Raw genomic sequence first — 14294 nt, 5'->3', positions numbered from 1 at the left:
CTAATAAATGCAGCAACATCTGCTGGTCAAAGAAGTGGCACAACTTTTAATTCCAATCAGAGATTCTTGACTGTTTATTTTACGTACTTGGTTTAATTCTGCTGCTGAGGTGGACAGTCATCTAAATGAGCCATCCTCATCATTCTCCTCCTTTTCACTGTTACCACTTTAGGAAGCAAATATGCTCAGTTCTACAAATGAAAATGTAAAAAACCAACCAACCCAAAGTTCAGTATCAACACATAATACTGAAAACAAAATAAATGGCAGCCTCATTTTATAGTCACAGCTGAAAGATCCTATTCATACAGACTACTTTAAGACTGAGACTCTATCATAAATAAGAAATGACTCTTGAACAGTAGTTCAAGATCCTTGTTCCATTTACATTGTCATCAATCACTTTCCAATCACGAAGATGACAATAAAGTCGGTTGTCATTTTTACTCTGGAACTAATAAATTCCAAAATGTCTTTTAATGAGCCCTGGTTCTCCTCTACCACGGACAGGTGTGAATCACACCTTTACACAATGTGAACAGCTTCTGTCCCATCTGTCACTCCTGTGGCTTTCTCCACCCAACCAGCTCTTTGGCAACTCCCTGTCCTCCATGGAGTGCACTGCTTCAGTCTCCCAAGCTCCTGTCAGGTGGGATGTTCTCCCTTTATTCCCTTCTAACCCTAGCTGGTACAGGAACAGCCACTCCAAATACCCCCTTACTTCACAAAATCACTGAGTGGGTGAGGTTGGAAGGGACCAGAGCGGATCATCTGGTCCAACCTCCCTGCTCAAGCAGGGTCATCCTAGAGCACATGGCACAGGATTGTGTCCAGATGGTTCTTGAATATCTCCAATGAGGGGGACTCCACAATCTCTCTGGGCAACCTGTTCCAGTGTTCAGTCACCTGCACAGTAAAGAAGTTCGTCCTCATGTTCAGGTGGAACTTCTTGTGCATCAGCTTCTGCCCATTGCCTCATGTCCTAGTGGCTGGCACCACTGAAAGGAACCTGGCTCCATCCTTTTGATACCCCCTCTTTAGATATTTTATATGCATTTTTACACTTCTTTTGCTCCATGGAGAGAAACAAGTGCTACTTTTATGACTGTTATATGACTCCTTCTTCTCCTCACTTATTAATCATTCATTCTCCTTCTCCTCTGACCCACTGGCCCTGGGTTAGTTAGTATTGCTTGAGATCTGTGACCACATCTCTTCTTTCTTTCAATCCTACATTACTATCTGAAGGGAGAACTACTTTCAGCTCTACCCATACCACACTGAAGAGCAAATTACTGTGTAAGTTAATGCAAGAGAGTGCTGAGGGGGCATCAAGGGTACTTAAGCAAGCAGGATAAGGAAATCTTTTACCAGAAACTATCTCTATGTAAGAGGTACAAACAGTACCTCCTGCAAAAGTCACCAGCGAAAGTAAAGTTTTTCCCCTTTTCCGCGGACTGAGGAGCGCAGGGTGAGCGCAGGGGGCGCTGGGCAGCCTGTGCCCGGCTGAGGCTGGGCGGCACTGAGGCGGCCAAGGGGCGGGGGAAGGACAAGGACAAGAGGCAAAGCAGGACAAGGGGCAGGGGAAGGACAAGGACATGGAGAAGGACAAGGTCGCGGCAGTCCTCGTCCGTCCCCCCGCAGCCGCTCGGGATCGCCAGGCAGGAGGTCAGGGCTGGAGACGGCAGCGCCATTGGCCGCAGGGGGCGGCCCGGCCACCGCTTCCGACCGGCGTGAGGGGCTCCCGCCAGAGCGGAGAGCGAGCCGGGGGTACTCGAGTGCGCTGAGCCTCCGCCTCCCGGCTCTCCCTCGCCCCTCCACCCCCTCCCCAGCCGATCCCTCCCTCAGATCCCGAGGACCCCCCGACCCCGCTGCCCACCGCCCCTACCGGCGCCGCATCACATGACGGGAGGCTCCGCCCGCGTGCCCCGTCAGGCACCGCCTCTTCCCTTCCGCCCCGTCCCGGCTCCCGCCGCTTCCCGCCGCCATGTCGGTGTTCCACGACGAGGTGGAGATCGAGGACTTCGAGTACGACGAGGAGACCGAGACCTACAGCTACCCGTGCCCCTGCGGGGACCGGTTCCTTATCACTCGGGTGAGGGGCGGCCGGGCAGGGGCGGGGAGGAGGGCAGCGCCATACTGCTCATGGGCCGGGTAGGCGGCGGGGCCGTGACCGCTTTCCCGGGGCTTTTGCAGGAGGACCTGGAGAACGGGGAGGACGTAGCCACCTGTCCCAGCTGCTCCCTGATCCTGCGCGTCATTTACGACCAGGTGGGTGCGGGCAGGGCCGCAGGGCGCGGCTCCAGCCGGGTCCCTCCGAGTCCCGGTTCGTCGCCATGAACGGGAAGGGCGGGAGCGGCGTTTAAAAATCGCTGATCTAGGACTAGATCTTCTACACTAGCTCTTATTTTTCTGGTCTCCTGCTGCCGTGTTTGGGCTTTAAAACGCACGTGGCTGGGTGGGCGTGGAGAGGGACACGGACAGAACGATCTCAGTGAGGTGAAGAGCTGCCTGTGACTGACTCCAGCAGCCTTGTCGGCAGCCTGGCAGCTTATGGCATTCAGGTTTTGGGGGACAGATTCATACCAGTTAAAATCACTTGGTTTTTCAGCCTGGGTATCTGGTGGTTTTTTGCCAGAGAGGAGATCCAGAAATAATGTAAATCAACTAAAACTCTACTTGCTATCTTTAGGAGCAGTTCATGCGTGATGAAGTCGTTGCAGAACCTTTGCCAAACAAGGAGCTGGTTAAGTGCTGATAAATCCGTCATGGACTGTTGCTGCTTTAGAGTGAGAAAGTATGGGGATGGTGACTTTGGAAAGAGACGAGGTCCTCCTCCTGGAAGTGCTTGCTGCTGTGGGATACAAGTGCAATAAGTGTCCGTCTTCTTAACGTGAATAAGAATTTGCTGAGACATCAAACACATGAATGGGTTTTGTTCCAAAGGGTTATACATTTAAAAAATATATAGAAGTTGCTATGTGTGCTCCAGAAGACTTGAGGGTTCTGATCCTAATTTACAGCAAGTCAATATACAGAAGAGGAGCGCAGAGTTTGTGAAATCGTAACATTTAGTCTAGCAGTGGCTTCTTAGCCTGTGGAGATAAACAGGCGTGGTGTGGGTGAAATGGCTTAAATGCCAGCTGAAATGCTGGGGGACAAAATTTGGGAGTCCATAGGACATGATGCCATACAGAATTGACATGGTGCAGCATCTCCCAGGATTTGGGCTCGTAAACTTCCAGCCCATACTGAATATGGAGAGAAAATAAGAGACCCAGAGTCAGTGTTTACTCAGTGTTGGTAAATTGTCTTTACTACTGCAGGCACGAGGAAAGTGTAGTTGTCTTTATATCTGCAGTGGGGGCAACACGTGAATTTGGGCAGATCTGTTTCTTAAATTACTTCTAAAGTTGCTTTGAAACATCTTTGGTAGCTGTTACCAAATGGCTCTGACATAATAGTGATGCCCTTTTGTGGGTGTTGTGTGAAATGAAACAACAGGAGTCAAACCTTTTACTCCTGCTCAGCTAGTAATGTGCAAGATTGTAATTTACTCCTGTTTTCTCAACAGCTTTGTGATTTGACTGTTGCAGCAGATATAAAATGGGCTGCAGCTCTTTGTGCCATTTGTAGTACATTTGCTGAATTTCTCAGCCTTCTTCTGTTAGGTTCTGTCACCTCCTGGATAAGAGATGCACACATTTCACTTAAGAAGGCATTTTTTAGGGTAGAAAAGAGTTGGGAGAACATACTCCACATGGAGTCCAAGACTACTTCTTGTATTACAAGCCACTGCACTTAAATATTTACTTAAAATTATGGTCATTCCTGTGTTTTAGTAGGATTTGACATCTATGAAGTTAAATTTGAGGAAATATACTTGTGAAGCATTTATACAGTTAGTTTGCTCTAGGCACTAAAGATCAGCAGGTGTTACTGGATCCTTGCATTTAGCTATTTTTGTTCTTACAACATTCTGTGAATGTTGAAGATAAACATTTTAATTACTTAAAAAAAAAGGAAAAAAGAAAAAAAAGAAAAACTGTACCTTTCAGTTGGAAGTTTTGAATGCAATAAGCACAACCCAGAGTGTTTCCATGCCTAAACCAGGAGGTGGCACTCATGTTACTTTGATAGCTGTGCTTTAAAGAAACAAAACCAAACAGATGTGGTACTTTGGTTAGCTCTGTCTTATCAAATATTTATTTTGACTATTTAAATAAAAATGTTTAAGACTCCACCAGTGGTTATAATAGGCTATTGCTTATTCTGTTTCTGCACCAGCCATGATGATTTCCACAGGTCTTGAGTTGCTGCTGCTGCTCTGGTAATGACACTGGGATTTCTTCAGATTAGTTAATAAAAATTGTTTCAGTCTATCAGTAGATGCTGTAAAGCAAACTTACAGAAACCCTACTTAAGCCCCTGTTCAAATTTCTACTGCATAAATATCTTCAGGATTTTTCCACAAGTATTCTACATAAAATAGAACTGTCTTGAGTTCAGAAAGTGTTTGGACAATGCCCTCAGGCACGTGGTGTGATTCTTGGGGTGTCCTGTGCAGGCCCAGGAGTGGACTCAATGATCCTGATGGGTCCCTTCCAATTCAGCGCATTCTGTGATTCTGTGTCTAAAAAGAACAACTTTCAAATGCAAGACCAGGGAATGTAATGTATCAAAATAAATGGCCAAGTGTAGCTTCTCTAAAGGTGCGTAGATTTTGCAGAAATCATTGACCAGATTTCATTTTATATTGAAGGTCAGGCCCTGTTAAAAAGACCTATGAAACTTTTGTAGAGAATTATTTGTACTCCATATGGTTAAATTCCTACATGGTTGTAAAAAGTGCTTATCAATTTAATTTCCCACTCATCTAAAATACTGGTAATGGCTTTTTTAACAGTAATTTTAGCAAAATTAAATAGTTCATTAAATCAGTTGGGACTGGTTTAAGTTTGTGCTTAAGGTTTCTTACCAGGTGTGAATAGGATCCAAGTTGCAGAATGCAATTTATAGGCACAGTAAAATTACTTGATGACATAGTGTATATATCAAAGATTATGGTTGCTTTTCTGGAGGGTTTTTTACAGCATAACAACAGTAAGGTGGTGTGGCTGTTAGAAAAGGATGTGGTCACATTTGCCCACATAAATTGCTTTCAACTCTGTCTCATTACAGTGTCTCGGAGGTCTCAAGGCAGTAGTTGCTGTCTCCCCCAAAAAAGAGGCAAAACAGGAATGGGTGTCATGTATCTCTCTTTTTGTTGTCCTTTTTGAATCTGAAAGAGATGTTTAAAAACTTGAGCTGTTTTGTTGCTTTCCTTTCTGCTGTGCAGAGAGTTCTGTAGCATGAGTTCATTCTTCATGAGAGCTCAGTGGTGCTAAAGCCAAAGAACTGCCCACTTCTGTCTTTTGTTAACTTGTAAGAAGCTTTTGACTCCAGTGATTGCAGTCATCTTTTAAAATATTCTTTCATACTGTATAATTCCAGAACACCAGTCAGGGCAGTGTGAGTAACCCGTCAGAAATGTCCCTTGTCAGGAATTCGGTCACAAGGTTTCCTCACAGCACCACGGGCTCTGGCCTCTCATGCATTACTTGTGTATTACATGATCTTTGAAACCAGTGGCTCACTTTTCTTCTGAAAAGGCAATTGTGTAGGACACAAAAGTCTTTTGTTTGCTGTTTGTATCTGACAAGCAGATTGATTGATTATGTGTTTGATTAGGTCCTTGGCTCTGCACAGAGGAGTCCAGTGCAGTGAAAGCAGCATCACGTGAATGTTAATGCAGTAATTCATTCTTCCCAGAGACCAGAGAGAGTGGGACAACTTATGGTCAGTTTCAGATGTTCAGGCTCTGAAATTGCTCACACTGTAAACACCTCCAGACTCCTGTGTAATACTGAAAACAAGCAATACACTCCGTCGCCACAGTTTTATGGGAAGAAATGGAAGAAAATTTGCTCTTCATTAAACTAAATAGGCTTAGCTTCTCTGAGCTGTCAGATTCTTGTTTGCATTTCAAAGAGACTCACTGAGAAGGTCGCATACTTTTGGCTGATTGTGCCTGTATATCAGTGGCATACATGATTAGCTTTAAATAGCTGTTCTAGAAGTCTGTGACACAGACCCTGGACCTTCAAGAGCTGGGGTCATTAGGCCACTAATTTTGCTGTTGCACTTGTTTCATCATCTATATGTTGGGGGAATCATAATGCCCTAGAGGACCCTTATGTAAATACCGTGACATTTCTTCCCTCCATCATGTTTTTTAATTTTTATTCTCAGCACTAGTCAGAAAAAAAGGATGTTCCTTGAAGAAGGTCAGTTAACTAAAGATCATTACATAGATTACCAAGTCTATCTACCAAGAAGCACATACTGAATAATTTCAAGTAAACAGGCAAAATTTCAGTTAAGAAAGTTATCTGACAACTCTGTATTGTCACTAAGACAAGCAGTTTCTGCATATTCCATTTCCATCTCCTCTATTCCAAACTAATGCTCAGATCAAGCTAACTAGTAGGTGTTTGTTACACTGAAAACTTCTTGAAATGTTTTTACAAATATGATTTATCAAGATATTTAGTGCACTAGTTAATGTTTGCCATGAATTTTCTCCTAGCACAGTTCCATGTGCATTGCTCTGAATCTACTTCATGGTAACTTAAAATGCTAATTTCTTAATGTCTCTCCATAGTAGCCATGGCATGGAGGAGACAGAGAGGATCTAAAGGATCCTGTGAAGATGCTGGGGTCATCAGCCCTGAAACTGGTCGAACATGTTGAGTGAGAGAGGCAACAACTGCCAAGCTGGAAAACAGTTGTCCCAGTGTCACCTGTGGTCAGGGAGGAAGTGGGTCAAAAGAAACTAACCAAAAGGGTAAAACCTTAAGCAACCTGTCATCACTCCTTCCCACCCCTTCCTGTCACCATTGCAATCTGTTTGCATACCATGTCATCTCTCCAAAATTCTTGGCAGCCCACCAGCCTAGCACAGGCTTCCTGTGACGTGGAAAATGATTGCCATGGCATTTACCCTGTCACTGAGCACAGCCAGCCAAGAGAAGCTCGCTCCAAAGGCAAGGTGGTGCGTGAAGGTCAGAGCAGAGCTGCCCTGTCCAGGGGTCGTCATCTTTTATTTTTAAGTCAAAACCAAGGTCCTTATATTGTTGTTTGAATGCTGAAGCTGTTGCATTATCACAAGACTCAAAGTAAAATCAACAGGAGCTGGCAGTATGCTGATTCTTTAAGTCACTTCTTCAGTGCCCTCTTCAGGACCTTTGTGCTCCATGGCAAATGGTTTTACCTTGGTCTCAGTTGTCCTTCTGGACAAGTTGGAGGACAACTTTTTGACACATTCATTACTTCAAGTAAAAGATTCCCATCCACCAGAACACTAAATAGCTGCAATGTTTCTGAGCATGATCTTTTTGTAGGTAGTCCTGTGGTATTTACACAAAAGATGAATTTCTGATATAATCTTAGGAAGAATGACTATTTCACACTCCATAGGAAAAAATGACATTTTTCAAGGGAGGGCTTGTGTTTTGTTTTGGTTTTTTTTTCAAATACATTGAAAGAGATACCTGCTTAACAGTTTTTGTTTCTGCATGTTTGATCATAGCCCTGTTGCTGCTTGTTTCCATGAAAATTGTGTACCTATGCAATGCAATACCATCTTAAGGTATTTATTGTTAGGCAATAGTGAGACTGCAGCACAAATTTATCATTTTTATCACTCTATAACAGAGACTAGAACTGATGTTATAGCTTGTGACAGATTTTAAGATTAATATTTCTTTTAATTAAATACAGAAAACAGTAGATAAAATATGAACCCTACATTATCCTACCTTTTCTCTCATTTTGGTAGAACATATTTGGCTTCCTATATTATGCAGAGGCTTCTGTGACCCCCAGTGCACTGCACAGGTGTTCCCACACTGATGGATTCTGGCGTACATCCCTTAGCTAGAAGCAGACTTTGAATTTAGGTACGTAAACAGTCCAGAGGCAGTGATACAGACAAACCACTTGTCAGAGGGCCATTTCAGAGCCAGCAGCAGAAGCTTCTGTCCTGGAGGCTGAGCTGAACTGTGGCAGCAAAACAGGTAAGTGCATCAGAGTAGAACTGGCTGTCCCAGGGTAGACCAAGGGTCTCCTTGGTCCCATCCCATCCCCAGCACTGCCCAGAAGCTAATGAAAAGTCTAATAATGACCAGGCCAAGCATTTGGAGGCACTTCCTTAGTACACCCTCCCACACAATTTGAAAGTTGTGGACTTCTTGAGACTGATGCATTTGTATTTAATAGCATAAATAAATAGATATTTCCATGAATTTGTCTAATCACTTTTTGAATCCACATCTCAAAATCCACTGCATCCCCTGGAAAGGAATTACCTGAGTTAAGCGTGCTTTGTGAAGAGACATATCTCTTTTTGTTTGTTTTGAACCCATTGCCCTGTAGTTCTTTTGAAGATGCTTTTTATATAGGAAAAGACAGTTTTGTGCTCTCACCTCTAGCCTACTGATGACTGTTAAGATTTTTTTTTCTTACCTTTTTTTCTCTTCCAGCGTCTAAAAGTCCTTGTCTAGTCAGGCACATTCCACACAGGAGCTGTTCCATACCTGCAATTGGCACTGTTGCCCTCTCTGAACCTTGCCCAGCTTTCCTACACCATTTTTGAGAGGGAGATAAGAACTGTGCACAGTTCTAGACGCAGGTGCATCACGTTGGCACAGAGATATTTGTTCTCTATTCTGCTCTCCATTTTGCAAAAATTCTTAACATGATGTGTTTTTCTGACACTTGCTGAGCACTAGGCTGACATTATCTTAAAACTTTTCTTTAATTAAGGGAATAATTTTTAGAATCTAAGCCACAGAATAACCATGTCTTTCAACCTCCTCTCTCTTGCTTATGACCCAGATAGCTTTTAGAAGACAAGGTGACCATTGGCTCAGGTAGTTTTTCTGCTAGTCCCTCCCAGCAGTCATTCTACCACAACCTTCTAACAGCAGCTGATGAAGGTGTGCAAACTCCATGCATTTGGGTAGGACTGTCCCAGACTGGTTTATCTCCACTCCTTTCATCATTTAGCTGGCTTTATTTGTTTAGTTTTGTAATTTGTTACTTCCCTTCCATGTTAGTTTTAATTAGCCATATTGCACTTTTTACATGGCTTCATCTCTTTCTTCAAAGCCGCATCCATGTGCCTCTTGTATTTCCTTGTCTTTGCTACAGTGGCTTTCCTGATAGGTATCTGACTTTTCCAGGCAGTGAAGCCTTTTATTGGAGTTGGTGGACTGTTTCAATGTGGGATTTCTTTTAATTTTGAATACAATATATTTACTTTTCTAAGAATAATTATATTTACTTTTCTAAAAGAAACAGGGGCACTGCCCAAGATGCACAAATAAAATAGTGTCCTTTTTGAAAGAGCAAAGAATATTTTATTTCATGCAAATCTACTATTTACTTATAACTTTATTTTCTAATATTAGCCCTGGGGGGGAAGTCTTAGCCTGAATAAATAATGAGTGATATATGTGATAGACTGAAGAATTCTTGCTTTTCCTTGTGAAGAAGGGGTTAACTATAACTCACAGTCTCTCTCCTCTTGCAGAACTACTCAAGATAAAGCTATTTCTTGGAAGAATACCCTTAGGAAGTTAGTGACCTAGAATGAGCTTGGCATAGAAGTGCCTTTTAGCCTTAACTGTGATATTTGCTACTGCAATCTAGACAAATGGGTTTTGACAGGCTTCACAAACAGCTTGAGGTCTGAGCCTATGAGCTTTCCTTGGGCAAGTAAAAGCTGTGGAGTCAGGTGTTTCTTCCTGAGACAAACATCAAAATTCCCAAACCTCAGGATGGTGCACAGTGGGGCAGTTAGAAGTCCTATTCCTTGTAAGACTATGGAAAGGACATGGCAAGCAGCGAAACATGCTCCCTGCCAGGGACAGGTCATGAAGTTCAAGCATTGCTTTGAACTGGGACCGAGGTTGTATTTTTAATATCCCTTGACATAAGGCCTGGGGAGAGCTGGTGATGGCACACCAAGCTGGCAGCCTGCCTTGGGCATCAGAATATGCTTCTGTGGCCCCGACACCTCCGCTGCAAGCTGCTGAGCAGTCTAGAGACAGGATTTTGCTGTGGAAGCAAGGGGGAGCAGCAGAGAGGGCTGGTACCTAAGCCTTTCCTGAGCCCATAGTAGTGGGGCAGCCGGGGGGGAGGCACTGATTCAGGGCCCACCTCCTTCTGCTTATGAGAGGAAGGATTTTCCTCCTACTCCAACTATTTTTCAGGCATTAACCTCAGAATTTATTGCTCGCTTGGTAAACATAGCAAGTAGCCTAGCAGTTAGGGTTGAGTGGTTATCTCCTGTGCATACACAAGTGAGGGGTGATGTATAGAAGGCACACACTGGAAGAATTTAATCTGGCCCCTACAAAACACTGATCCTTGCAAATCTTTTATTTTGTTTGTTTTCCTTGATCCTTTTTTCAGATCTGGGGTTTTTATAACTGAAGGAGAATTCAAATAAATCAGCAACCAGAGAAAATGCCAAACAACCACAGTCAAACTTTCCCAGTATTTTAAACTAATAGAATCCCTTCTCAAGATATTATGCCTAACAGGATTTGATTGCGCTTTCTCAGCCGGAGAATTTCTGTCAGTACCTCTGCCAAGTGCACGGTCTCACGGAGGGAGGATTTGATAGAGATCCAGGTTAAGTCAGCCTCTTCATTCAGAGACAGTGACTGCCAGCCCCACACAGGCTGCAGCGAGGCCACCCAAATGTTGAGTTTCCACCGAGGAAAGCCAAGTTCCCCACACTCGTTTTTTATTTTTGCAACTGTAGCAGGGCTGTGTCCTTGGGTTCTTTCCATGCCAAATAAAGCGTCTGCACATTTTGTCTAGTTCATTATTGTACTGTTGAGGCACTTTATACCAGGAACACCTGGAAAAGTAGAGGTCTGAAGAAACAGATTCATTTCTGACAGGTTAATCAACCCGAGGGTAAGAAATTATTGTGCTAGATCTGTACACACATTTGCAGCTTGCCTTGCAAGGGCAGCTTGTGAAGATTAAACTGGCTGGGAATATTCTGAGCCCTAGGCACAGAGCACTCTGAGACATGGCTAACATAAAATGCTCCAAGGCGGAACCTGCCATCCAGCACAACCACGTAAATCTGGAGTAACACAGGTTGCTTCGAAGATGTTACTTCATATCCACTTCACCCAACAGAAGGACAGAATTTGAATGAATTACCCATGAACATGGAATAAAGGACATGTCCAGTAAATAATACATTTCTGGGTTTTCTGCCCTTCATGACTCTCTCTCATAAATGTTTCAGCCTCAGTCTGATTGCTGCTTCACTATGTCAGCCAAAAAAGCAAACTGAGCAGGTGCATTTTGGTGTTGTTCACATCTGAAGCTGTTAAGCCTCAAGGTGAGACAGACACACAGGAAAAACCCCTGATTTCTGAGTGTGACATTGTCCTCTCCAGAGCCATAACTGAAACCCCCCAACACACATTCTGTGACTGCTCTTGGTCAGATATGGCTTTTGTTTATTTTTTATCTATTTCTGAACTGAAAAATAGGGGAAGCAATGTTAAGTTCATAAAAATCAGTTTGGTCCCAGAGTGTCAATTGAAGCATTTCGGCATTTATGGAATGATTCATTTCACTCTGAAGAAGTCAGTATGAAGTCTCACAGTATTTCTCACCCTGCACAATGCTGCCACACCGGCTGGGACTTGACACCAACTTCTGAGTAGTTTTGGTTCCTCCAAAACTTAATTTTTAAGGGGATGTTCATTCAGCGAGTAATGAGTCAAATTTATCCAACATTACTGTTGGATCCTTTCTATTCACTTACTTTATTCAGCAGCTGCACAATCTCTATAACAATACCTTCCAGAGGTAAGATACCTGATTGGAACCAGCCTCTGTTCCCATAACTTGCTGCATGAGGTCAGGTTGTTGTCCCCATGATTGGATGCACCCAGACACACCCCTACTGTGTTACAGATGCTCTTGGTGCTCCTGACCAGCAATTCAACACTAACTTGGGAGCAAAATGCCTTAGTGAGATTTGAAGAGCTACATCCACGACTGGAGACACACAGACTGTTAAGAAACATCCTTTTCAGAAAATCTGAAACTACTCAGTTTTAATTTCAACTTTCTTGCTGAGCTGACCATCGTATTTTAAGCCTGTCAAATGTGTTTTATCAATGTGAAATACTGTTTATTTTTGCTCATTTTTGCACTTTCCAGATCTTTACTGAGCAGACTCTTTCCGGCATTTCGCCCCCGATGTAGCTTATTGTAATTCATTGCTCATGACTGCCAAGAAATGACAATTCCAAAATACAGTTATTTTGCTCCTAGAAATTCCATCATTTTTTCATTATAGCCAGTCCAGCAGAAAGCAACCAGAAAACTGAGATGAGCCTCTTAAATAGGGCAATGATGAAACCTCAGTTATAGATTTGTGCATAATTCTGACATGTCCAGCTACAGAAGAGTAACCTTAGTCTCAGCAGAACAAATGACCACCTGCACATTCTCACTGTCTGAGAAATTACTTCCTCCATCTTGTCCATTCTGCTGTTATTTGCTCTCCTGTGTTCTCCATTAGGACTGTCTTTCCCTTGCCAAAACCAAGAAAAAAAGGATACGTTCTTGCTGGATGTAGACTTTGTCCTCGTGTAGGGGTTTTATTCACTTTACTATTTATTTTGCAGGAATGTTTTAAACATTTTTAATAATAGAATTACACTGATGAGACCTAGTAAAGGAGTAGGTATAAATTACTCTTGCCCTTTTTGCAGCTTAATATTCCCTCAGTTCAGAGGGAGAAATTGCCAGCCTGGCAGAACTAGATCCACAAGGGATGGGGCGTTTTAATGGTACTGGCACAGCTGGAATGATCTGGCTGATGGGTGTAGACAAAAAAACAACAGTTTTTTGTTGTCAAGGGTCAAAATGGGAATTATCTGAAGGGACAGCATTCCATGATCTGCAATACATTTCCAGTGTTCATTGGTATTCCTACTGGGAAGCAGAAAATTAGGGGCTATCTATACCTGTCATCTACAGAGCCACCTTGAAACCCCATAATGAAATATCAATAACTGAGGATAGCTTTTTGCTAAAAAGATTACTGACAGGCATAAAATAACAATCACCAGTAGCTATAAATGCATTTTATGTCTTGGGTATTTTCCTGGCAGACTATAGTCTTTCACTGAGTTAGGCAGTAGCAGTCCTAGATTTGGATAACTTGTGTTCAGAAGAATAGCAGAATGTTTTTTGAGGTGCTGGAGGAAAAAAAGTGGAGCTTATTTTTTAAATCAGTGTACCATAATTCTCCTTGGTTAGCACAACAGCATAATTCCCTCCACATATTGAGTGGTCCATTTCAGTTTATTCTTTTTGCAATATGCTGTATGTAAAGAGGAAGGAGATGAGATAACTCTTCCTGGAGAAAATCCAGAATGTTAATTAAAGAAATGGCATTTTGGCATTCATTCCTTACTTGCTGGAGTTCATGCCCATACTGGTATTTCATGTCTTGCTTTCCTGTTAAGAGCTTTCTAAGATGACCTTCTCTATAAATGTCTTTTTTTTTCCTGCCTCTAGAGTTCCTAAAAACAGAGACACAACATAACCACTTATTTGGCACTAGAACAGTCACACAAGGTGGACCTGAGTGTCAGGTCAGCAGAACCCCCAGTGGGCTGGGTGACAGCATGGGTTAGTGCTAGACAGACTGGAGGAACGGCATCACATTTGGACCCCAAAGATTAGAAGTCACATTCCTATACCTTGATACATTGTATGTAAAGCCAGAGTGCTTGAAAAACATTGAGTTTCTCAAATTCATGAGGTCAGTTTAGGATTTGGAGTCTTTCAGGCAGCATATCCATATACACCTTTTTTTTAAGGCTTCTTGATTTTTGATTCATGTTTTCATGCTTTTCACTCTACTACATTAACTAATTCAATGTAAACATGAAGGATGTTTGAAAGTGGACACTTATGTAAGCTGTTTATGCCAATGGCTGTGACTTTAATTAAATCACCACAACATCCAAATGAACCACATATAGTCTGACACTTTGCTTCAGAGGCCTAGGACTGAGAATAAAGATTTTTTTTTTCATCAACTCACAACTTTCAAAACCCTTTCTGCAAATAATTGCTAATAAATGCAGCAACATCTGCTGGTCAAAGAAGTGGCACAACTTTTAATTCCAATCAGA

General features: G+C 42.7%; 1 protein-coding gene across 1 annotated transcript; it reads left to right on the top strand.

Moving 5' to 3' along the window:
• Positions 1-1929: 1929 nt before the first annotated feature.
• Positions 1930-4253, top strand: LOC108507487 (DPH3 homolog). The gene is made up of 3 exons (XM_017835488.1): positions 1930-2095; positions 2197-2271; positions 2693-4253. Exons 1-3 carry the CDS (start codon positions 1988-1990, stop codon positions 2756-2758), a joined length of 249 nt encoding a protein of 82 aa, XP_017690977.1. The 5' UTR covers positions 1930-1987; the 3' UTR covers positions 2759-4253.
• The last annotated feature ends 10041 nt before the right edge of the window (positions 4254-14294 follow it).

Source organism: Lepidothrix coronata, unplaced genomic scaffold (assembly GCF_001604755.1).
Source record: "Lepidothrix coronata isolate B3197 unplaced genomic scaffold, Lepidothrix_coronata-1.0 Scaffold258, whole genome shotgun sequence".
Classification (NCBI taxonomy): domain Eukaryota; kingdom Metazoa; phylum Chordata; class Aves; order Passeriformes; family Pipridae; genus Lepidothrix; species Lepidothrix coronata.
The sequence above is the reverse complement of the archived record's forward strand: the minus strand, read 5'-3'. Positions and strand labels throughout refer to the sequence as shown.